We start from the raw sequence: 25809 nt of genomic DNA, 5'->3' as shown, positions 1-25809 counted from the left end.
CCTTTTGTTTTTAAAGGCCCTTTGTGCTGTTTTTTTTTTTTTTTTTGCTTGGACTTTGTTTGTACTTAGTTCCCTCTCTTTGTTACACTATTGCTGCCTAGCGCCATCCTAAACTGTTTTGTTGGTGCCGTCCCATACGATGCATAATAGCACAGTAGTGAACATGCGCTGTCCCAGCCATGGAGCAATTGGAATGACTAATCCCGCCCTAATGCACGTAATCGTCTTCTGAAATATGTTTATTTTAGAGACCGGATACAAAACGTTAGTAGAGGAAATGAGAAATTCATGGCAATATTACCTGCAGAAGAATTCTTATAAAAACAGGGGAAGAAGGGAAACTGTTTAGGCATAATATGAAACCTATTTCTGAACTGTACTCTGAATAAAGAAAAGAACAAGACTATGTGAAGACGACTTGAGAAGAGGGAAACCAAACAGGAAGCTTCAATCTTAATGCTATAACTACTACTACTACTACTTATCATTTCTATAGTGCTACCGGACGTACGCAGCGCTTCACACTTGAACATGGAGAGACAGTCCCTGCTTGACAGCTTACAATCTAATTAGGACAGACAAACAGGACAAATAAAGAATAAGGATAAAGAGTAGCAAGATTCCGGAATCCCAAAGAGTAGCAAGATTCTAGAATCCCAAAGAGTAGCAAAGATTCCGGAACCCCAAAGAGTAGCAAAGATTCCGGAATCCCAAAGACTACTACTACTTATCATTTCTGTAGCGCTACTAGACGTACGCAGCACTGTACACTTGAACATGAAGAGTCAGTCCCTGCTCGACAGAGCTTACAATCTAATTAGGACAGACAAACAGGACAAATAAGGGATAAGGACAAAGAGTAGCAAGATTCCGGAATCCCAGAGACTACTACTACTACTTATCATTTCTATAGCGCTACCGGACGTGCGCAGCGCTTCACACTTGAACATGGAGAGACAGTCCCTGCTCAATAGAGCTTACAATCTATTTATGGCAGACAGACAGGGCAACTAAGGGATAAGGGTTAGGACAGACAGGACATATCGGGGATAGGGGACAGTTGAAGGTTTAGGAGTTAAAAGCAGCATCGAAGAGGTGGGTTTTTAGCCTAGATTTGAAGATGGCCAGAGATGAGGCTTGGCGTACCGGCTCAGGAAGTTTATTCCAGGCATACGGCAACTCCTTTCATCTTCCTCCAAACCCTGCCCTTCCTTACCCTCTTTCATCTACCAATTACTTTTTTGCTTTTACCTCTTCCACTCAGTGCTGCCAACATCTTTTTGCCATCCATCCACCTTTGTTTTTCTCCTATTTACCCCACTGCTATACAAACCCTCTTCTCCAATCCACTAAGCACTGTCCACATCTTGCCGTCCCACCCAGCACTGGGAAAGAACTGTATTATTTTAAAAACGTTTAATAAAAACAGTAGTAAAAAATAAATGGGGGAGGGGGGAGTTTAGTGGCAGAGCAGCCAGCAATTAATTATGGGTTTTGTATAATTAAACCCTTTAAATAATTCATTCATTTGCTCATTATCAAAATTAATCATCGTGCATATGAGTAAAATGACCTCCCTCCTTTTCAACCCCCCCCCCCCCCCAACCTTCCATTTCCTCTTCCTTCTCCCTTTGCAATGGACTTGCAAGCTGTCATGTTTCTGAAAGGACTTCACGGCTTCCATCATTAAGGAATAAAACACTTGATCAATAAAGCAGTAAGCTATTAATAAGCAGGCGTCTTCGTGTGACAGGAAGAGGGAGACTTGCCAGATGGTTCTGCACTGCACAGACCCCCCCCGGGAGAGCTGATAAGTTAAAAAGAGGAATTGCAGTGTAGGGTGAAAAAGAAATTCAGAAAGGCAGAAATCATTCTTGTCAAAGGACAAGGGAAAGATGTTTTGCAGACTTTTTTTTTGCTTAGTACCCCAGTTACGGCTGGACACATCTGGATGGGCTGGAGTGGGGTTCGATGGCATGGAGTATGTCCAATGCTGGGCAGACTTCTACGGTCTATGCCCTGAAAATGACAAGGACAGATCAAGAATTTATATGTTACACATCTTATTGGGCAGACTGGATGGACCCTGTAGGTCTTTATCTGCCGTCGTTTACTACGTTACTATGGATAAGCAGCCTCTATGACTCTCCAGGGTTAGCCCATCCATTAGGCAAGACTAGGCGGTCACCTAGGTTGGTAGCTTCTGGGGGAAGAGAGAGGGGCAAAGTATGGCTGCACTCAAAACAAAACAACAGATCTAGATGGCCATAGGAATTCAAAGAGCCATCAGTGTGAACTTTTACCTGCAGGAAGAGTGGGCGGCAGGAGCGGAGTAAGCCCGGTATGTGCCCTGTGTAAGTTGCCCCCAGATGCTACTGACATTACCCCGCCCACTTTGCAAGAGAAGCCAACGGAAGGGGTGCGTATCTTGCTACGTTCCCGGTGGGCAGTTTTCAAATATCTCGTTTGGTTGAGTAATGACTTCTAGGAATTGCCTTCATTGTTCGTATGTGTATGATGCAAACCCATGCAACAAATTTAATGTTTTAGAAACATGTATCTGGGGACAGACTAATTGGGGGGCGTAAGCTAAATGTTTGCTTGGGACACCCAATACCCCAGCCCTGGCCCTGTCAGAATCTTATGCCTTTTAACTTTCAAGAGGGGTGAAACATTTTATTCTTTTCAGCCCAACAGAATTATCTGTCTGGGGCAAAAGAATGCTCTGCAACTTTATTGGAATGAGATGAAACTTGGCATGAGGGATAAACCAGTAAAAAAGATGCAAAGAGTTTGAAAATGGGCCAGATCGGACTGGGGGTTCTAGAGAAATAAGTCCTTGAAAAAAACGACCCCGTGCATTTCTGTGGGAGGATCTCCATCTTCTGTAGCATAGAACAAGAGAGGAAAGCATTTTTAGCCTGGCTCATGAAATTCTTTCCAACCCCTCTGTATGTATTTATGTGTATGTGGGGGAGGGGGGGGGGATATGTTTGTGTATCAGTACATGTCTGCATGTGTTGCCTCATCCTCAGGAATTGCCCCATCTCCAGAACGTTTTACCAACACCATTCATGCAGCCACCGAAATTTTCCAGAGGCATGTTTATGGAGGGCCTTCTCAGGTTGTGACCCCAGTGGGTTCACGATCCACAGTTCGGGAAGCCCTTAAGTAGAGGACTATCTGACTAATGAAAAACCAGAAATAACATTTCCACATTATTTATTTATTTAGATTTTGTTCACACCTTTTTCAGTAGTAGCTCAAGGTGAGTTACATTCAGGTACTCTGGATATTTCTCTGTCCCAGGAGGGCTCACAATCTAAGTTTGTACCTGAGGCAATGGAGGGTTAAGTGACTTGCCCAAGATCACAAGGACCAGCAGCAGGATTTGAACTGGCCACCTCTGGATTGCAAGACCAGTTCTCTTACCACTAGGCCACTCCTCTGCTTGTTAGTCTTTAGGGTTCTATCTGGAATGTTGCTACTCTTTGAGATTCTGCATGGAATCTTGTCACTCTTTAGGATTCCAGAATCTTGGTATTCTTTGGGGTTCTACATGGAATGTTGCTATTCTTTGAGATTCTGCATGAAATCTTTATTTATTTAGATTTTGTTCACACCTTTTTCAGTAGTAGCTCAAGGTGAGTTACATTCAGGTACTCTGGATATTTCTCTGTCCCAGGAGGGCTCACAACCTAAGTTTGTACCTGAGGCAATGGAGGGTTAAGTGACTTGCCCAAGATCACAAGGAGCAGCAGTGGGATTTGAACTGGCCACCTCTGGATTGCAAAACCTGTGCTGTAACCACTAGGCCACTCCTCCACCCCAAAGAATCTTGTTACTCTTTGGGGTTCTACATGGAATGTTGCTACACTTTGAAATTCTGCATGGAATCTTGTTATTCTTTAGAATTCTAGAATCTTTATTTATTTAGATTTTGTTCACACCTTTTTCAGTAGTAGCTCAAGGTGAGTTACATTCAGATATTCTGGATATTTCTCTGTCCCAGGAGGGCTCACAACCTAAGTTTGTACCTGAGACAATGGAGGGTTAAGTGACTTGCCCAAGATCACAAGGAGGAGCAGTGGGATTTGAACCGGCCACCTCTGGATGTCAAGACCGGTGCTCTAACCACTGGGCCACTCCTCCACATTGCAAACAGAGGGGTCTTTTTACTAAGGTGCACTGAAAAAAATGGCTTGCGGTAGTGTAGGCGCAGGTTTGAGGCGCGCACCGATCCATTTTTCAGCGTGCCTATAAAAAAGGCCTTTTTAAAATTTTTGCCGAAAATGGATGTGCGGCAAAATCAAAATTGCTCTGCGTCCATTTTGGGTCTGCGACCTTACCTCCAGCCATTGACCTAGCAGTAAAGTCTCACACAGTAACAGGGCGTGTAATGACCTACGCGCGTCAAATGCCACTTGGGCGCGCATCCGGGAAAAAATTTTTTTCAGCTGCGCGTATCGGACATGTGCCAAAAATGAAATTATCGTAAGAGCTACGCAGTAGCTGGGTTGTAACTCCATTTTGGCACGCATTGGGCATGCATAGACGCTTTTTCTGGCTTAGTACAAGGGCCCCTGAGCCTATTGTTGGAACTTTATTGGTTACAGTGGCAGGCAGAGTGTGTATTGCTGATGCAGTGACGTATTTATTCCAGGTGTGTATGTTGCATATGTACTCCATGTCAGACTTCCCCCTCCCCCGTGCCTTAAAATCATCTCCCTCCAGTCTTTGCCCGGGCAGTGGCAGTGACACTCATAGGCTGCCTGTGGCCTGCACTAGGACTTTCTCTGTGAACCATCCCCGCCCCTTCTGACACAACTTCCTGTTTTATGAAGGACGGCAAGGTTGCCAGATGGGCGGGTTTCCCGCCCAATTGGGCGGCTTTCTGCGACCCGCTGCGGGAAATTTTTGCCTGCTGCGGGTCGCGGTTTTTTGGGCGGTTTTTTCTTCACCAGCTGCGGGTTTTCTCGCCCCGCAGGGGGCGTGGTTATCAACGTGTCAACGATGTGTTAACGATGTGTTAACGACATTGGTGACGGCGGAGTTGGTGATGTCGGGGGTGTGGTTGGTGATGGCGGGGGTGGAGCTGATGACGGCGGGGGTGGGGTTGATGACGGCGGTGGCAGGGGTGTGTGGTTTTGGGCGGGTTTTAAACTGGTTGGGGTCGGAAAATTTATTTAAACCTGGCAACACTGAAGGACGGGACAGTTCATAGAGAAATCCACAGTTCAGGCAGCCTATGAGTGCCACTGCCCGGGCGTAGACTGCAGTGGAGCAGATGATTTTTAACGTACTGATGAGAGTCATACCCCCTGTTAAAAATGTCTGCCTACACTATCGTGATGGTGTCCTGTGGCTTTCCAAGCTGATAAAATGTTTTACTTCGCTATAGCTTTTTTTTTCCCCCTTTAATTTTACTGTAAAGATTAGTCTGTACTTGCAGTGTTGTCTTCCATCACAGACATGTTCCTGAATCACTGCCCTGCTGTTTAAAGCCCCCTGCTCCTTCCTCCACCCCAATAAAGACATCTCTGTTCGTAATGGAGGGATTTTTTCTGCTGTACACTGCTGACTACATCCCCCCATAGAGTGCTAAATATCACTCGGGACATTTTAATATTTGGTAGTTGCTATGGCTACTAAAATTTGGAAACCAGACGTGAAAGACGGGCGTGGAACCGAGGTCTGCCATATCGTTGCAGGCCTAGCTAATGCTTGTGGAGTGACTGATGTTACAGGATGGGGCATGCTTAGCACTTACAGTAACTGCTACTGCACATGAAATACTAGCTGTCAGTTGAAATTGCCGTTGTAATATCCCACTTGAAAAACAATAAAATCGAAATAAATGACAGTAGAGGCCTTGGCTTACTGTGGGATGGAATTTGAAATCTCTCTCTTTTTTTTTTTTTTTTTAAGAGGGAAATGTGTTAACACGTTATTAAAGTGAATCAAAATCTAAGCACTTGGGGTGGAGAAAGTTGATTATCTGGTCAAGTAGAAGGAAGGGGCACCTCATAAAAGGAGAGTTGGAACCGATGACGTTTTTGCAAATTAAGTTTCCTCTGACCCACATTTGCTGAGAGTCCAGAGGAAAGATGATGAAAAGTAGAAGAATAACACTGTAGAGGTCTTAAGAGAATTCCTCAATCTTAACGACACTCCACTGGAATAAAAATGCTGTGAACCAAGCAGTGATTTCGGGGCCACTTCTCCAGAGATGAAAATATGTTACCTGAATTTCACTATTACAGTCAATCTGTAGTGAATTGCATGAGGCCCATAAGATGGGCAGGTATTGAATGTTCAACTAAGTGCCTATATTTTATTTTTGTTACATTTGTACCCCGAGCTTTCCCACTCATGGCAGGGCTCAATGCGGCTTACATGGGGCAATGGAGGGTTAAGTGATTTGCCCAAAGTCACAAGGAGCTGCCTGTGCCTGAAGTGGGAATTGAACTCAGTTCCTCAGTTCCCCAGGACCAAAGTCCACCACCCTATTCCACTAGCAACATTCCATGTAGAAGTCGGCCCTTGCAGATCACCAATGTGGCCGCGCAGGCTTCTGCTTCTGTGAGTCTGGTCAGACTCACAGAAGCCTGCGCAGCCTTCTACATGGAATAGCAACATTCCATGTAGAATCTGCAATAGTAGCAACATTCCATGTAGAATCCCCAATAGAAGCAACATTCCATGTAGAATCTCCAATAGTATCTATTTTATTTTTGTTACATTTGTACCCCGTGCTTTCCCACTCATGGCAGGGCTCAATGCGGCTTACATGGGGCAAAGGAGGGTTAAGTGACTTGCCCAAAGTCACAAGGAGCTGCCTGTGCCTGAAGTGGGAATTGAACTCAGTTCCTCAATTCCTCAGGACCAAAGTCCACCACCCTAACCACTAGGCCACTCCTCCACTGTTGCTACTATTTGAGATTCTACATGGAATGTTGCTATTCCACTAGCAACATTCCATGTAGAAGTCGGCCCTTGCAGATCACCAATGTGGCCGCGCAGGCTTCTACATGGAATGTTGCTAGTGGAATAGCAACATTCCATGTAGAATCTCCAATAGCAGCAACATTCCATGTAGAATCTCCAATAGTATCTATTTTATTTTTGTTACATTTGTACCCTGCGTTTTCCCACTCATGGCAGGCTCAATGCGGTTTACATGGGGCAATGGAGGGTTAAGTGACTTGCCCAAAGTCACAAGGAGCTGCCTGTGCCTGAAGTGGGAATCGAACTCAGTTCCCCAGGACCAAAGTCCACCACCCTAACCACTAGGCCACTCCTAGCGTATCATGTGGGCTGCAGCCCCTGTGATCTTCCCACATCTAACCACAATTATCCCGATAAAGACTGACTTTCGTTGCATGCTGTCTGTGCCATTATGAAACAGGTTGGGAGAGGGGATCATGGAATGAAATGTCTGTAACCTTTCTTGCGTTTCTTGTTCTTGGAAATATCTCATTTCTCTCTCTTCTGTTTGCTCCTCAGACAATTCACGTCGCCATCGTCTGTGCCGGGTACAATGCCAGTCGGGACGTTGTCACGCTTGTTAAATCTGTCTTGTTCCACAGGTGAGTAAAACCTGTTCCCCTGTCTTAGTTTTGGGGGCCTGTGATGAAGAGGAAGGGGGTGTTTGAATGTACTCGGTGTTTAACCCTAGAACGCATGACGTTAAAAATATACATATTAACGTCATGGGGGCCTTTTAGGCCCCCATGCACATAATGTAGAAAAACACACTTAAATAACTTTCACAAGTTTATTTCAAAATTGCTCAATAAAATATGAATAGTGGACAACATTTTAATTATAATTTTTCACAGAAAACACCAAAAAATCTTTTTTTTTCCCAAATTTCACGCAAAGACATGAAAACACACAAAAATGCATAGAAATCTATAGCAAACTAGCTGCAGCTACATTTTTATTCTAACTTTCTTTTCTATTATATTAGTCTTCCAAACAATTCTGACGTTATTTTTTCAGAAGAGTGTTCTTTGCAAACAGTTTCCTTACAAGTGGAACAATATCGCTCAGTTTTCCTCTCTATGTTTCTTGGACACATGAAACAACGCTTTCGTTTTCTTTCTCCTGGCTCTGGAGTAATCTGAAACTGTACGCCACACCGTTTCATTGCTTCTTTAGTTTTCTTTGGCAAGCATTTCAAGTCGCTTCGCTCTATCATGTGAGGTATTACAAGTTCATGACAAAGGTCCTTCAAGAATAAGCGTCTCCTGTCCTTCCTCTGTGCATGAAATTCAGGATGAGTTTCTGTATAAATAATGAATGAATTTAGGGCTGCTACATCAAGCATATTTGAAAATAGTACTACAGGCCATCGTTTTGTTTGCCTCTTACACGAATATTCTCCCACCATCTCATCCATTTTATCTACACCTCCTTTTGTTGCATTGTAATGCAGGATGATTTCTGGTTTCAATTTTTGGTTATTGCTGTCAACACTGCAATCGTGATGCATGGTACTGAGTAAAATTACAGATTTCTCCTTCTTTGCCTTGTAAGATACCAAAGTCGCTTTGTTATTGAATCCAAAGACACTCTCATAAAGTGCTCGCTGACGATTGTGTTTGAGTGCTGCTGGAATTTCTCGTCTGTTTTGCTTTATAGTACCAACAAGTGTAATAGCTTTTGCAAGCAGAAAATTGCCTAGTTCAACATTGGTGAAATAATTGTCCATGGTGATGTTTCTACCTGAATTGAATATTGGAACAGCAAGAGTTTTGACTATTTCAGACCCCAGATCCTTCTGTACTGGTGCACCAACCTCTTTGCCACAGTAGATTACGCCATTTATGCCATAATAATTTGCAGAATCACACATCCAGAAGATTTTTATACCGTACTTGGCTGGCTTGCTGGGCATGTATTGTATGAATTTGCAGCGTCCTCTGAACGGTACAAGTTGCTCATCTACAGTAACATTAGTACTAGGATTGTAAAGTTTTGTGCAATTTTTGATAAATATGTTCCAGATATAACTGATAGGGGCTAATTTGTCTGTTTCAAACCTCGCTGCACGAGTTCGCTTATCATCAAAGCGAATGATCCTTCTAATTTCCTCATATCTGCCCACTGACATTGTCGCCTTATAGTGTGGATCAGAAAGTGGGTCCAGAAATAATTCTCGTATTGGGACATCATACGATTTTTGACTCCCTGCCAGCAGGAAAAGTCCAATATATGCATAAAGTTCCTCTTTTGAGATATTTTTCCAGGACTTATTTTTTGCTGAAGCGATACGTCTTCCTTCTAGGTTTGAACATAATAGGACCTCTTCTGCAATATTGTCAGAAAAATAAGTACAGAATACATCTTTAGGGGTAAAGTAACTGGGACTTCCCACAGCTCCTTGAGCCTGTCTCACAATATTGTGTATTGGAGTACGTCCGACTAATGCTAGGATTACTGTCCCAAAAAACATTCGTTTTGGATGTTCTACTTATCACTTCTTGAGGATCCACTAGATTCACTTCTTCATCATCAGAAGAATCACTGGATGAGGATGTTTGATTAGCTGGTGGCAGATATTCTTCATCAGACAAAGATAGTTCACTTTCATCATCGCTTTGAAACATAATCGCTTCAATCTCTTGGTCAGTCAGACACTTGGAGGAAGACTGTGCCATTGCTGACTAGATGTTAGAAAATGAAACAGATTTCCTCTCAACAGCTTATCTTATCACAGGTCCTTCAGCAATTAGCTCACTATTGTATACTGTCCTCAGTGTTCAGAGGACCTGAGGTGATGTCATGGCCTTATCACTCCCTCCAAAAATCACATGACATCCTCACATGTTATTATCCACACCCTGGCCCCTCCACCAGCATTACTGAGTACAAATAAAGTAACTTGAGACACAAACACTTCTGAGAACATGATAAAAACAGCGGGGGCCTAAAAGGCCCCCAATTCGTACAGATGTAGTTTTCACCAAACAAGCATTGTTACACCATAATGCCTATGAAAAAAAATTATATGAACAACTGGATATTATCAACAATGACATACTTGAGTAATACCTTGAGTTTCAAAATTCTAACTAAAGTAATTTTGCAGATAATAGCAAAAATGTAAGCATGGGGGCCTAAAAGGCCCCCAATATGCGTTCTAGGGTTAAGGTAGCAGCCTACGGTCAAATGCTTTCCTAACAGTTCTAAATTCTGCTTTCCTGGGTCATAACCTATAGCACTGCTGCTCATATGTGGAATAACAGATGGATTTAATGTGGACAAGTGCAAAGTTTATTTTATTTTATTTATATTTGCTATACCGCCTTTACCGCAAAAAAACAGGCCAAGGCGGTTTACAATTCAAATCAGTATAAAGAAAGGCAACTCCAGTAAAACTACAGGAAAGATTCATAAAACATTCATCAATAAAAGTAAGAGGGGGAAGATATACCTCAAAGGCAAAGGAATGGAGAGCTTTAGAATCTATTTTGGGCACAGGAACTGAAGGGGATGGACAAGGGCCAGAAGCCATTACTGTGCGGAATGAGGAGGGGGAAGGGGTGTGCGAATGATGTTATTCACGTAATGGTTATTCATGTGAAGTTTATTGGTTCAGTTGAACGCTTGATATATAACTGGTAATACGTTAAAATGGTTACTGTATGGAAACTGAAAAATTGAATAAAAACATTTCAAATTAAAAAAAAAAAAAAAAAGTCACTGGCTTCCATACAAAGAGAATAAAACAGTGTAGATTGTCTGAACAAGACAGGCCACCAGTGTCTAACCTCCAAAGACTTATCTGAAAAATAATCCGGCCGATATTCAGCCACAACAGTCAGTGTTAGATTAGCCCCAGAAATTCAGTGCTGGGCCACGTGTGAACTCTGGCACTGAATATCCAGTGCTTATGTGGGATCCCGTTGATACTCAACCGGGGCTCGCATAACTTTTTCTGATGAATGAAAGCCCACCTGATCCCCCTCCCAGCCCACCTTCAAAGCCCTCTCCTTCCCTCTCCCTTCCCCAGGCCACCGCCGTGAACATAGTAAGTGACGGCAGGTGAAGACCTGCGTGGTCCGTCAATTCTGCCCAACAATCACAATCGTTATCAATTCAAGATTAAATCAACAGTGAATGAGATATAATATACTTGATCGTGGTCTTTCTTTGGTGTTTCTGGGATGTAGACCGTAGAAGTCCGCCTGGCTCTGTCCTTGTGTTCCAACTATTGGACTTGCCGTCAAAGCTCACTCCAGCTTATCCGAATTCATTTTGTCATTTGCAGTACCCACCATAAAGTCTGCCCAGTATTGTCCTCGCGTTCCAAATTACTGGAGTTTCCGTCTAAGCTCTCGCCAACCCATCTTACAACTGGATTGCTCTGTGCGGGACTCAGATCGTATAAGCCAGCCCAGCACCGGTCTTCGTCGATACAGCCAGAGTTACCATCTAAGCACCACTTGATATGTAAACACTTATGCAACCCTTTAAATTTTGTATTTTTTTATACCATTCATTTTCTAATTACAGATCGTCTGTGTTCATCCCACGCCATTTTGAATTCCGTCACCGTTTTTGTCCTCCACCACCACCTCCCTCGGGAGGACATTCCAGGCATCCACCACCCTCTCTGTGAAAAAGAATTTTCTGATGTTATTCCTGAATCCACCACCTCCAATCTCAATTCATGTCCTCTAGTTTTACCATTTCCCTTATCTGGAAAATATCTGTTTCTGTATTAATACTTTTCAAGTATTTAAACGTGTGTATCATATCTCCCCTGTCCCTCTTCTCCTCTAGGCTGTACATATTCAGGTCTTCCAGACTCTTCTCATGTGCCTTTTGACGCACGCCCCATATCATTTTTTTTGTCGCCTTCCTCTGGACCGCTTCGAGTCTTCTTAAATCTTTAGCTAGATACAGTCTCCAAAACTGAACACAGTACTCCCGTCCCCTTCCCCTCCTCAAACTTGATACCATTTAGTAAAAGGACCCCTCTGTATATTTGACAGGGGAGTTTAAAAAAGGTTTGGACGACTTCCTAAAGGAAAAGGTCCATAGACCGTTATTAAATGGACTTGGGGAAAATCCACTATTTCTGGGATAAGCAGTATAAAATGTTTTGTACTTTTTTGGGATCTTGCCGGGTATTTGTGATCTGGATTGGCCACTGTTGGAAACAGGATGCTGGGCTTGATGGACCTTTGGTCTGTCTGAGTATGGAATACTTATGTATTTGGGATTCTGAATGGAATCTTGCTACTCTTTGGGGTTCTACATGGAATGTTGCCACTCTTTGGATTTCTGCCAGGTATTTGTGACCTGGGTTGGCCACTGTTGGAAACCGGATACTGGGCTCGATGGACCTTTGGTCTTTCCCAGTATGGCAACACTTATGAGAATAACATGTATAGAATGTTTGCACGTTTGGGAAGCTCGCCAGGTGCCCTTGGCCTGGATTGGCCGCTGTCGTGGACAGGATGCTGGGCTTGATGGACCCTTGGTCTTTTCCCAGTGTGGCATTACTTATGTACTTATGTAAATGCTGGTGTTTTTACATGTAAATTGCAAAAGGACTTCTAAAATAAATCTTTTACGACTGCCCAAACTCCAGGTCAGAACATGCAGAAAAGAAGGTGCTATTTGCTCAGTGAGTGTATCCCCAGGGGTGATTATATTGAAGTCCTTTTAGGGTATAAGAAGTTTACAAAATCATTCCGTGAGCTTATTGTGAAAGAGCATTCTTTGCTGATGATGTCACTTCCTCAAAGGCCTTTTATAGCATTAGGTAGTTTTCCTTTCCGTGCTGAAAATCAGCTGCTGAACCACGTTTTGGAAACTGGTCACGTCTTTTCCACTTTTTTTTTGTTGTCTCGGCCTGTTATGCTGCTTATACCTGCTTCTGTAAACAGTTCTGTGGAACATGCAGTGCTGTCTAGGGAGATGTGGCATTTGGCCACGGCAGTGCTTGGATAGTCCCACTGCAGTAAATGGCACCACAGCAGCTCCACCAGTTTCTGATTTACAGCTGCATGCTTTTGGATTTTTAAAAATAAGGGAGCAGTTAATTTTCAGATTGCAGCAGTGGCGATCCTTGGACAGCTGCCACCCGGGTTGGATTGCTGCTGCGCACCTCCCTCCCCCCACCCGGTGCAGCGGCGATGTCTGCCCCCCCCCCCCCCCCCGGTGCATTCTTTCCTGCTCGGAGCAGCTGTGCGGCTGTCGGTTCTGCTGGTTCCCTGCTCTCTCTGCCCCGGAACAGGAAGTAACCAGCGGAGTCAAGGGCCGTGCAGCTGCTCTCTGCACCCCTCCAGCAGCGTGCACCCGGGGCGGACCGCCCCGCCCTTGGTACGCCCATTGGATGGCAGCTCCTCACAATCCTTTTCTTTTAGAAAGTTCATTGGTGTGCGTGGTGAAGGTACAGAAGTACCTACAGAGCTTACACTTCTTTGGCATTATGTGTAAAGGAAAGTATGGTGATTTTTGAAAATGAAATCGTCATTAGGCTTAGTAATGCGGACAGGTGCGGAGCGTTTTCTTCCACAGCTTAAATAAGGAGTTAGTGCAGCGGGCTGAGAAGCAGGAGAATCATGTTCGATTCCCACTGCGGCTTCGTGTTCGCTTAACCCTCCGTTGCTCCAGGTACAAATCTTAATTCTGAGCGCAGTAGGGACAAAGTACCTGTCTCTAATATCTAAACTGTTTTGACCGGTGCACATAAAGGCGGTATATCCAAAATGCATGACCCTGCCCTTGTTTCCAGACCAGTGGTTCCACTAATCTATACAGGAGACTTCTGAATCTTTCATCTATGGTACCATCTAAGCCAACTTGCAGTGTGGTCTTAAGGGGCGTAGCCAGACTTCAGCGGTAGGAGGGTCCAAAGCCGAGGTGAGGGGGGCACATTTTAGCCCTCCCCCCTGCCGGCGCCGAGCCCCCCCCCCCCCCCCGCCGCTGCCATTGCCGCCACCTCCAACAACTTTGACCCCGCCGACCCTCTCGACCCCACCCCCCCACCCGCCATCGCCTACCTTTGCTGGCGGGGGTCCCCAACCCCCGCCAGCCGAAGTCTTCTTCCTTCGTTTGGTTTCTCAGTCTGATGTCGTGCAGGACGTCAGACTCACAGAAACAGAACGAAGCCTTGCAAGGAAGAAGACCTCGGCTGGCGGGGGTTGGAGTCCCCTGCCAGCAAAGGTAGCAGGCGGCGGGTTGGCGGCGGGAGGGGGGGTTGAGAGGGTTGCCGGCAGGGGTGTCCAGGGCCAAATCTACGGGGGCCCAGGCCCCCGTGGCCCCATAGCAGCTACGCCCCTGGTCTTAATACTGTTGTTTTAAATGGGATAGACCCGGTACCTGTAAAATGAAACTGTAACCCGCTTAGGCCTGAGTTGCTATATAAATACTTAAATGAATGAATGCATGAATGAAAGTGAATATGCTGCAGTACTGTGAGCCCACTTTGCTGAAGAATTTGTTTTTCCCCATTAGCAACAGCAACCTCTAGAAAAAAGGTTTCCAAAACATTTTTAGGCATAAAGTACAAGAATCATCATCACAAATAATTGTTTACTAACAGAAGAGAATCTTCTCCGACTTATCTTCCTCCTTCCACCCTCTTTTCTTTTCTAATTTTCATACCCAGCTCTCTCTGAGGCCAGCAAATTACATGAAAATGACAGGAAGTGTGAGGCTCTGGGAGTGACTGTCAGAGGCAGATTAAACATACACAAAGAACCCGGGACAATAAATCTTCAATTATCATATGAAGAGGAAAGAAAATATGCCCCTTTGTTGGAGAAAAGTTATAATGAACCACAAATAGGTTCTAATAAGCGGCCGGATTTTTTTATAATCACCTTTTCAAAACGTCAGTAATGTGAACAGGCATCTGCTCATTAACATTCAAATAGTGTATTATATCCATTATCAAATTTTGCAGTACGTGATTGTGTTTATAACTTGCTTATAATTGACCAGGGATCGCATGGCAGAATCCAGACTGGAAAATATATATACGCCCATTCCAACGTATCTGTGTTTCAGCTACCATGAGCTGCGTCAAGGAAAAACATGCTGGGGTCCACCTTTGGGGGGGGGGGGGGGGGGGGTCAGCATCCAACAAAAAGATCTAGCTGTCATTGTAGATAATACGTTGAAATCTTCTAGCTTAATGTGTCGTGGCGGCCAAAAAAGCAAACAGGATGCTAGGAATTATTAGTGGAGGAGTGGCCTCGTGGTTAGGGTGGTGGACTTTGGTCCTGGGGAACTGAGTTCGATTCCCACTTCAGGCACAGGCAGCTCCTTGTGACTCTGGGCAAGTCACTTAACCCTCCATTGCCCCATGTAAGCCGCATTGAGCCTGCCATGAGTGGGAAAGCGCAGGGTACAAATGTAACAAAAATAAAATAGATACTATTGGAGATTCTACATAGAATGTTGCTACTATTGGAGATTCTACATGGAATGTTGCTACTATTGGAGATTCTACATGGAATGTTCCTATTCCACTAGCAACATTCCATGTAGAAGGCTGCGCAGGCTTCTGTTTCTGAGTACATGGAATGTTGCTAGTGGAATAGAAACATTCCATGTAGAATCTCCAATAGTAGCAACATTCCATGTAGAAGGCTGCGCAGGCTTCTGTTTCTGTGAGTCTGACGTGCAGGACGTCAGACTCACAGAAGCAGAAGCCTGCGCGGCCACATTGGTGATCTGCAAGGGCCGACTTCTACATGGAATGTTGCTAGTGGAATAGCAACATTCCAAGTAGAATCTCAAAGAGTAGCAACAGTGGAGGAGTGGCCTAGTGGTTAGGGTGGTGCACTTTGGTCCTGAGGAACTGAGTTCAATTCCCGCTTCAGGCACAGGCAGCTCCTTGTGACTCTGGGCAAGTCACTTAACCCTCCATTGCCCCATGTAAGCCGCATTGAGCCTGCCATGAGTGGGAAAGCGTGGGGTACAAATGTAACAAAAATAAAATAGATACTATTGGAGATTCTACATGGAATGTTGCTATTCCACTAGCAACATTCCATGTACAAGGCTGCGCAGGCTTCTGTTTCTGTGAGTCTGACGTCCTGCACGTCAGACTCACAGAAACAGAAGCCTGCGCGGCCACATTGGTGATCTGCAAGGGCCGACTTCTACATGGAATGTTGCTAGTGGAATAGCAACATTCCATGTAGAATCTCAAATAGTAGCAACAGTGGAGGAGTGGCCTAGTGGTTAGGGTGGTGGACTTTGGTCCTGAGGAACTGAGTTTGATTCCCAGCACAGACAGCTCCTTGTGACTCTGGGCAAGTCACTTAACCCTCCATTGCCCCAGGTACAAATAAGTACCTGTATATAATATGTAAGCCGCATTGAGCTTGCCATGAGTGGGAAAGCGCAGGGTACAAATGTAATAAAAAAATAAAATAAATAAAATTAGGAAAGAGATGGTGAAAAAGACCGAGGCTATTATAATGCCTTTATATCACTCCATGGTGCCACCTCACCTTGAGTATTGCGTTTAGTTCTGGGCACCGTATCTCAAAAAAGATATAGCAGAATTAGAAAAGTTTCAGAGAAGAGCGACCAAAATGATAAAGGGGATGGAACTCCTCCCATATGAGGAAAGGCTAAAGAGGTTAGGGCTCTTCAGCTTGGAAAAGAGAAGGATGATTGAGGTCTACAAAATCCCGAGTGGTGTAGAACGGGTAGAAGTGAATCGATTTTTTTTTTTTTTTAACTCGTTCCGAAACTACAAAGACTAAGGGACACTCAAGGAAGTTACATGGAAATACATTTAAAGCAAATAAGAGGAAATATTTTTTTCTCTCTCAACAAATTGTTAAGCTGTGGAACTCTTTACTGGGGGATGTGGTAACAGCGGTTAGCGTATCTGGGTTTACAAAAAGTTTGAACAAGTTCCTGGAGGAAAAGTCAGTAGTCTGTTATTGAGACAGAAAGGGGGGAAGCCACTGCTTGCCCTGGAATTGGTAGTATGGAATGTTGCTACTCTTTGGATTTCTGCGAGGTACTTCTGACCTGGATTGGCCACTGTTGGAAACAAGATACTGGGCTGCATGGACCATTGGTCTGACCCAGTATGACTACCCTTATGCTCTTATGTGCAGTGTAAGTTCATGGATTGTGCATTCTAAATTTTAACCACAGGCCAATTATCATTTGTAAAGTATCAAAAACAATTGTGTATCCTTTTCCATCTTCATATGATAATTGAAAGTTATTGTCCCAGGTTCTTTGTATTTGTTTGTTTATTATTCTTATTTATTTATTATTTGTTGCATTTGTATCCCACATTTTCCCACCAATTTGCAGGCTCAATGTGGCTTACATTATGCCGTAATGGCGATCGACATTTCCGGATAGAGAATTACAAGTTGTATTGCATTGAGGCGCATAAATGGGAAAGTCGAGTACAAAGTGGTGTTGCATTGAAGTTCCTGAATGATAGAGTGAATTATAAAATAAATTAGATAATCGGAAATAACGTGGTAGTGCAAATTGCCTAACTTTCAGTAGTAACAACGAAGGTTATCAGTCTAGTGTAAAGAGTTAGACAACCAGACTTACATGAACTAGACAAAACCAAACTAAGTGTTTAGGATGGATCATTGTGGTATGCCTTCTTGAACAGGTTGGTTTTCAGTAGGTTTCAGAAATTGTTAGGACATGCATTGTTTTTATGGCCTTTGGTAGTACGTTCCATAGTTGCGCGCTTATGTAGGAGCAGCTGGATGCATATGTGGATTTATATTTAAGTCCTTTGCAGCTGGGGTAGTGGTGATTCAGGAATGTGCGTGCTGATCTTTTTGTGTTCCTAGTTGGCAGGTCTATGAGGTCTGACATATAGATCGGGGCTTCACCGTGAATGATTTTGTGGACCAGGGTGCAAACTTTGAACGCAATTCGTTCTTTTAGTGGGAGCCAGTGTAGTTTTTCTCTGAGGGGTTTGGCACTTTCGTATTTCGTTTTTCCAAATATGAGTCTGGCTGCTGTGTTTTGGGCAGTTTGGAGTTTACATTTTTTCCCCCTGTGTATATATTTTTTTGAGAACAGATTAAGAATGTTCTTCTATAAGCGAAGAGCCTGTGTTGCACAAACCTTCACCGTCTCCTGTTGTTTTGGAAATCTGGATGCTTTAGCTGCCACTCATTCCCTTGTTCGCCCATCTGTGCCTGGGAAATTCTTGACAGACCCTGTTTCCCAGCTCTGGTCTCCCACGCGTTGGAAAGAAAGACACAATTGCCCTTTACAGCATAGCTAGCCCACTCTTTCCCCGTCTCGTGCACATAATTTGCAGAAACCGAAAAAGAAGGGCAAGGAGGCAGTTTCTGGGGAAGTGAAGGCACTGATTGGAGTTGTGAAAGAGAGAGAAATGTTTCCTTTGTTAATTTCAAATTTCTGTTGCATTTCATTTGTTTGTTTCAATTTCCCCCAAAGTAGAGCATCAGTTTTGTGAAACTGTAGAGTTTTAAACTGCCTGTGTGCAGTTACCGTGTGACTTGCAGGACACATGTGCATAGTCATGGAGCTTTGGACAGCTGTCAATCACAGCTGGTTCTAGTCGTAGCTACCCATGCTTTAAAATCATGTATATGTAGATGTACAGCTGTAACCGGGCACCTGGCAGGTGTCCATTCTAAAAAGGGAAATGGGACTTGATATACCGCCTTTCTGAGGTTTTTGCAAAGTGGTTTACATATATTCAGATACTTATTTTGTACCAGGGGCAATGGAGGGTTAAGTGACTTGCCCAGGGTCACAAGGAGCTGCAGTAGGAATTGAACTCAGTTCCCCAGGATCAAAGTCCACTGCACTAACCATTAGGCTACTCCTCCACTCATTCCACCAATAAGAGCCAACCTCATCAGTGATGTCACAATGGCTTGATTGCCCGATACTTGGCTCACTTCTGATATTGTGATGTCATAAGGGAAAGAGGGAAAGGGAAATGGGACTTGATATACCACCTTTCTGAGGTTTTTGCAACTACATTCAAAGCGGTTTACATATATTCAGGTACTTATTTTGTACCAGGGGCAATGGAGGGTTAAGTGACTTGCCCAGAGTCACAAGGAGCTGCAGTGGGAATCAAACTCAGTTGCCCAGGATCAAAGTCCACTGCACTAACCACTAGGCTACTCCTTTATTTTTCTTTGTAGAATGTTACTGTAACAGGAGTTTGGACAGAACATAGAAGGACTCATAAAGGAGGTTATTCTAGAAGGCCTGTTTGTGATTTACATGTTTATCATAAGTACATAAGTACATAAGTAGTGCCATACTGGGAAAGACCAAAGGTCCATCTAGCCCAGCATCCTGTCACCGACAGTGGCCAATCCAGGTCAAGGACACCTGGCACGCTCCCCAAACGTAAAAACATTCCAGACAAGTTATACCTAAAAATGCGGAATTTTTCCAAGTCCATTTAATAGCGGTCTATGGACTTGTCCTTTAGGAATCTATCTAACCCCTTTTTAAACTCCGTCAAGCTAACCGCCCGTACCACGTTCTCCGGCAACAAATTCCAGAGTCTAATTACACGTTGGGTGAAGAAAAATTTTCTCCGATTCGTTTTAAATTTACCACACTGTAGCTTCAACTCATGCCCTCTAGTCCTAGTATTTTTGGATAGCGTGAACAGTCGCTTCACATCCACCCGATCCATTCCACTCATTATTTTATACACTTCTATCATATCTCCCCTCAGCCGTCTCTTCTCCAAGCTGAAAAGCCCTAGCCTTCTCAGCCTCTCTTCGTAGGAAAGTCGTCCCATCCCCACTATCATTTTCGTCGCCCTTCGCTGTACCTTTTCCAATTCTACTATATCTTTTTTGAGATACGGAGACCAGTACTGAACACAATACTCCAGGTGCGGTCGCACCATGGAGCGATACAACGGCATTATAACATCCGCACACCTGGACTCCATACCCTTCCTAATAACACCCAACATTCTATTCGCTTTCCTAGCCGCAGCAGCACACTGAGCAGAAGGTTTCAGCGTATCATCGACGACGACACCCAGATCCCTTTCTTGATCCGTAACTCCTAACGCGGAACCTTGCAAGACGTAGCTATAATTCGGGTTCCTCTTACCCACATGCATCACTTTGCACTTGTCAACATTGAACTTCATCTGCCACTTGCACGCCCATTCTCCCAGTCTCGCAAGGTCCTCCTGTAATCGTTCACATTCCTCCTGCGACTTGACGACTCAGATAAACATTAAAAAAAACAATTTTTAGAAATCTCACCCCTCTTAATTCCACCCCAGTGCTCTCCTACTCCATGATTCTGGGCTTTGTACCTAATTCTTCTAATTGAGAGAACTTAGACGTGCATTTGCGCAAACATGCCAAAATTCTGTATAAGTTCTATCCTGTAACTATCTGTAAATATGTGTATTTTTTTTTTACACAGCACGTATTTTCCAGGTATGTGTCCAAGTAGGCAGAGTCTGGCCGGATGTGGTTGGGGCACTAAGTTACGCATGGATTTCTATGCCTGCTCCGTGGCTTATCTCTTTGGGAGGAGATAAGACTGCGGAGAAGAAATATGTAAGAGGAGGGAAAAAAAAAAAAGTCCAAACAAGAGGAATCAGGAAAGTGGAGAAAAGGCTGAACTCATGATGAGAAAACACAAAAGAAGAAATATTCTCAATTGAAATTATCCAGAAGTTTAGCTATATTAGGGAGTCTTTCACGTTTTTGGTGCGCACTAAAATTGGGTGCGTGCTAAACATTCGAAACACCCATAGCGATGCATTGCCAGAAATGTGAGCGTGCCTTAGGAAAAGACCCCCTGTATCTAGAGAAGCAAAAATGTAACAAAGAGAGGGAACTGAGTACAAGCAAAGTCCAACCAAAGAAAACAGCACAAAGGGACTTTAAAAACAAAAGGGACACAGTTCTTACATTTAAAAAAACCTTTAATAATGAAATTTGATTGAAGAGAGACCCGGCACAGGCCGTGTTTCGGTTCTACCGCACCTGCGTCATATATGGAGAAATATAGACAACCTTGAAAATCATCAGATGTTCTGAATTTGTATGTTAAAAAGCCTCCTCGTCATTGGTGTGACCCCTGACGCAGATGCGGTAGCACCGAAACACGACCCGTTACCAGCTTCTGTCCTTTTTCTCAATTTTAAATAAGGTTGTGATTTTTTTTTACTGACTTTTGCATTGGTTGCATATTGTAGGGCCAGTATTATAACTTTTTAAATATCACACTGCCCTGTTCTTATTAGGTTTGCTACATAGCAGATTGTGTCCTTAACTTCAGGAGGTGGGAATGGTGAGCAGACTGTATGTTCTCTCCCCCTTACAAGCTGTTCTGTCCAATTTCCCGAAAGCTAGCAGTCAGAACTTGGGATTGGCTGCATTTCTCCAGTGTTGCAGTGCATGCGGTCTGGGTTCTTTCATTTTTCCATTTGCCGTTTTACGGTTCTGTTTCTACTTTGTAATCTCCAGTTTTGCATTTGGTGAGAATCTGAATGCGTTATTTGTGGATCTGTCTATAGCATTGTATGGGTGTGTCAAATGTTATAATTTCTTTGTGGATATTTTCTTTACTTTTAATGTAGCCATTACAGGCCAAAGGGAAGGTTTGCACCCCTCTTCTTCCAAATACAATGCACCCAATAGTAATGGACACTTTTGTACACCCTGCAAAAAAATTACAAGGACCACTGGGAGTAGATGTATAATCCGTTTGTGAGAGCACTCCTTTCTGAATTTTTCCAGGATGCAGTGGGCCTTTCAGTGGATCAATAAACCTTAGGGAGGGTAGTTGCAATACTGGAGAGAGTTTTCTAAAAAGCATGGAAACCAGTGGCGTAGCCATGGGTGGGCCCGGGCCCACCCACTTTGGGCTTAGGCCCACCCAGTAGCAGCACACCTATGATGTGGCTGGCAGGGATCCCTAAGCCCCACCAGCCAACTATCCCTCCTGCATACAGCCCCACAGCCTTCCTTCTGATGTATTCCCACCTATGCGGAAACAGGAAGTTACATCAGAGGGAAGGCTGTGGGCCCAACATGAGCAGTGTGTATTAGTTGCTGCTCACTGCCGGTGAAAGTCTGCTATTTAAAAGATTAGGGGGATGTTTGAGAGACCATATGGTATAAAGGCGAGAGAGGGAGAGACCAAAGCACTTGTGGGATAGGGAACTCTGCCCACCCATCTTGGGCCCAGGCCCACCCAAAATTGGGTGTCTGGCTACGCCCCTGATGGAAACTCCACAGTGGACACCTATAATGGATCTCATGAAGCATGTGGTCGATGCCAGTGGTTTATTAGTGCACTATCTGGACTCTTTTGGATAGAACCTTAAACTAAGTGGTTCTATCCACTGTTAAAGAAAAACCATTTGATGTGCTGCATAGAAAAGAGGTACGTAAGGGATACTGCAGATATATGGAGGAAGGTTTTGTGACCTGATAATGACCATTCCTATAGTAAAGTCTGAAAGGCAATTCTATAATGCACCTGGTTCATAGAATAATAACAGTTACGCATGTAAGCGCTAGGTGCTTCCCTATAAACCGTGTGCCCAAGTCGCTTACAGACGGATTCTGTATAGCGCGCTTAGCATTCTGCGCTGAAATCTAAGCCTATTAATAGTGCGCGTAACTTAATTGGCTTAACAAGCTAATCAATGCCAATAATGGCACCTAACAAGCAATAATGAACACTAATTGGCAATAATTAGAATTTACACGCGAGCTGTGCGTTTTTTTTATTTTTATATTTAATGTTTCATCTGAATAATATACACTGATGTATGTTTCTATAAGCATTGTATTGTGTTAAAATTAATAAATTTAAAAAAAAAGAGAATTTACGCGCACAGCTCGCTAAGTGTATTCTGCAGTGAACTGTGCCTAAATTCTAATGTGCGCAGTTCAAAAGGGTCATGGGCAGAGAAACGGGCATTTCGTGGGTGTTCCTAAATTTACCCATGTAGTTACATAATATGGCCTAGTGCGCATAAATCTGCACACAGGGATTTACATACGTTTTTGTTGGTGTAAATAGAGGGAAATAGTTTTAGGTGCTGGGATATCAACTAAGGGTATTCAATATACCGCGCCTAAATCAAGACCATGTTATTTGGAAAAGCCTACCCCAAGGACAATTTTGGACACATCCACCCTTCCCTCCTCTCCCCTGGTTTCCCTGTTCCTTCTGTCCCTTTCCCATCCTCCCCATTATTTCTTATGTAGGTTTTATGTTGTATTAGCTTAATTTTACTTCATTGGCTTCAGCCTCTGTGGTGCGCTGTAAGCCACATTGAACCTAACGCAGTTGGGAAAATGTGCGGTATAAATGAGGTAATAAATAAATCTAGGTGCCGCTTATGGAATACGCTTAGGCGGAAATGTTTACTGTGTGGATTTTTTTAGGCACATTATATAGAATCTGGCCCTTAGCGCATAACTGTGAAGCGAAGTACATATGGGCAGAGCATGGGCATTTTATGGGCGTGTCATCAATCAACATGCGCAACTTATAGAACTCTATCAATTGTACACATTGCGTAGCCATTGACTTGTCATAGGTAGGTTCGATTAACCTTTGGCACACCAATGTGAATTTGCATTAGTACTGTATAAAGGGTATAGGCATGCCCTTAAGCTGTTATAGAATTGGCACTAAGTGTGCCCCTTTGAGATGCCTAAAATCCACTGTACTTACCCACGCTGACTACTGCAATAGTATTTTCTTAGGCTGCAAGACCCATATCCTGAAGAAACTCCAGACTGCCCAAAATACAGCAGCAAGACATATTTTTGGCAAATCATGTTTTGAATGCGCAACACCTCTTTATGAAAAACTTCACTGGCTCCCTATCAAAGAACAAATCAACTTCAAGGTCCATACATTAATCCACAAGATTATCCACGGTGAATCTCTGGGCTATATGCTCGATCTGATTGACCTTCCCACCAGAAACATGTCTGAAACGTCACGAACTTACCTCAACCTACATTACCCCAATTGCAAAGGACTCAAGTACAAAACTTATTATGGATCCAACTTCTTCTTGGGCAGCCAACTTTGGAATGCCCTCCCTAGACCCATCCGATCAATCAGCGACTATCTAGCCTTCCAGAAATCACTAAAAACCCATTTGTTCAAGCAAGCCTACCCAAATGACCCAATCTAATCCCATGAACCCATCTACCCAACACATACCCAGAAGACAATGACTCAGACTACATCTCCCACCAAATTTTCCCTATGCTTTTCCCGTGTCCTATCCCCTCCCGCCTCCTCTACCCATCCTCCAATGCTCATCTACCCCTTGCTCATACCTCTCCTACTCCCTTCACCTTTCCCTATCTCTACCTACCTATCTCTTATTTGATATAATTAACTTATATTTTCTCTGTCAATACTCTGTAATCCATATTATTATGTAAGCCGCTTTGAACCTGCTTTAAGTGGGAAAGCGCGGGGTACAAATGTAATAATAAATATAAATAAAATGGGTCATGGATTTGATATACCGTCTTTCTGTGGGTACAACCAAAGATATAATATATGCAGGTACTTTGTCTGTCCCTAGTGGGCTCACAATCTAAGCTTTTGAACTGGGGCAATGGAGGGTTAAGTGACTAGCCCAGGGTCACATGGAGCTGCGGTGGGAATCAAACCCAGTTCTCCAGGTTCCTCTCCACGAGCCACCAATTTATAGACTTTCCACCATAATGTTTACAGCATTATTTTGTGGGGATGGTTTGCAGAAAGAGATTTGTGAAGTGTTGAGGGAAAAATGAATGGTTCAAAGTATAGGCAGATTCTGGGAAAGAAAAACCTCTCCCAGTCCGTCATAGACGTGAGAGGGTAGAGAAAACTTGCATCAGGAAAATGATCTTAAAGCAGAAGCAACAATGGAGCAACTCAGCAAGAAGAAAGTGAATGAATGTCATTGAGTACATGGTTAAAACCTAGACACAAATCCAGTAGGAAATGTGTAGCAAAACTTGAAGATTGCAATCTACAGATGATCCTCAGCCAGCTTGAAAGAATTTGAGCTATTTTGCCAAGAAAGGACAAAAACTGCATAAAGGTTGTCAAGGTTCTGCAAAAAGGGTTTCCATCAAGTTTTGAACACTTATCCAATCAAAGCTTTTTGGTTCCTTAATTACTCTTTCACATTGCAAGTGTAGAGCGTTGTGAATATCAGTGAAATGAAGTATTTAATGCATTTTGAATTGAACAATCCTTTCGTGTTGGATTAAACCTACATGACCAAAAGATGAGAATATTGGAATGTATAAGTGAAATCTAAATTCCATTGACAGTCTCATTTGGAAAGGTTGAAGGGGGGGGGGGGGGGTTGCTGAGAAACAGGGAGAGATGGATCAGAAGGTGAGAAAGCAGCGTACTTTTATGATTTATAATGCGATAGGAAACCCAAATCTTTGTAAAGTCAAAGCATTTTATCATTTCAACTTCAAACATCTTTGCATTCCTGGGTTTGTCTTAAAAATTTCTCTTAGTATTCTGGTGATAATGATTTATGCAGTTCTCTGGTCATGAAAAATGCTCACCCACAGAGAGTCACCTTGGTTTGCCTTTTGATGTCTGATGTGGTGGTTGAGTTGATTCTTGTCTTTCATTCATCAATTTGCCCTTATAAATTCCATGTGGAAGGACAGTGAGAAGTCAGCAGTACTGCTAAAGAGTGCATAAAATATTTCTTTCTTTTGGTTATTCTTCATTGCATGTTCACAACTTGCTATTTACAGTAAGAAAACCCCCTAATAGTTTATCCCAGGGCTGTTTAACGTTTCGACC

The 25809-nt window shown here is 43.5% G+C and overlaps 1 protein-coding gene across 1 annotated transcript in view; it reads left to right on the top strand.

The window, feature by feature from the left end:
* LOC115477548 (LARGE xylosyl- and glucuronyltransferase 1) overlaps positions 1-25809 on the top strand; it is a 332081-nt gene that overhangs the window by 151594 nt on the left and 154678 nt on the right. Inside the window, exon 4 of the mRNA XM_030214492.1 lies at positions 7507-7589. Coding sequence (XP_030070352.1) covers positions 7507-7589 — 83 coding nt within the window. The remainder of the gene's footprint in view (positions 1-7506; positions 7590-25809) is intronic.

Source organism: Microcaecilia unicolor, chromosome 9 (assembly GCF_901765095.1).
Source record: "Microcaecilia unicolor chromosome 9, aMicUni1.1, whole genome shotgun sequence".
Classification (NCBI taxonomy): Eukaryota; Metazoa; Chordata; class Amphibia; order Gymnophiona; family Siphonopidae; genus Microcaecilia; species Microcaecilia unicolor.
The sequence above is the reverse complement of the archived record's forward strand: the minus strand, read 5'-3'. Positions and strand labels throughout refer to the sequence as shown.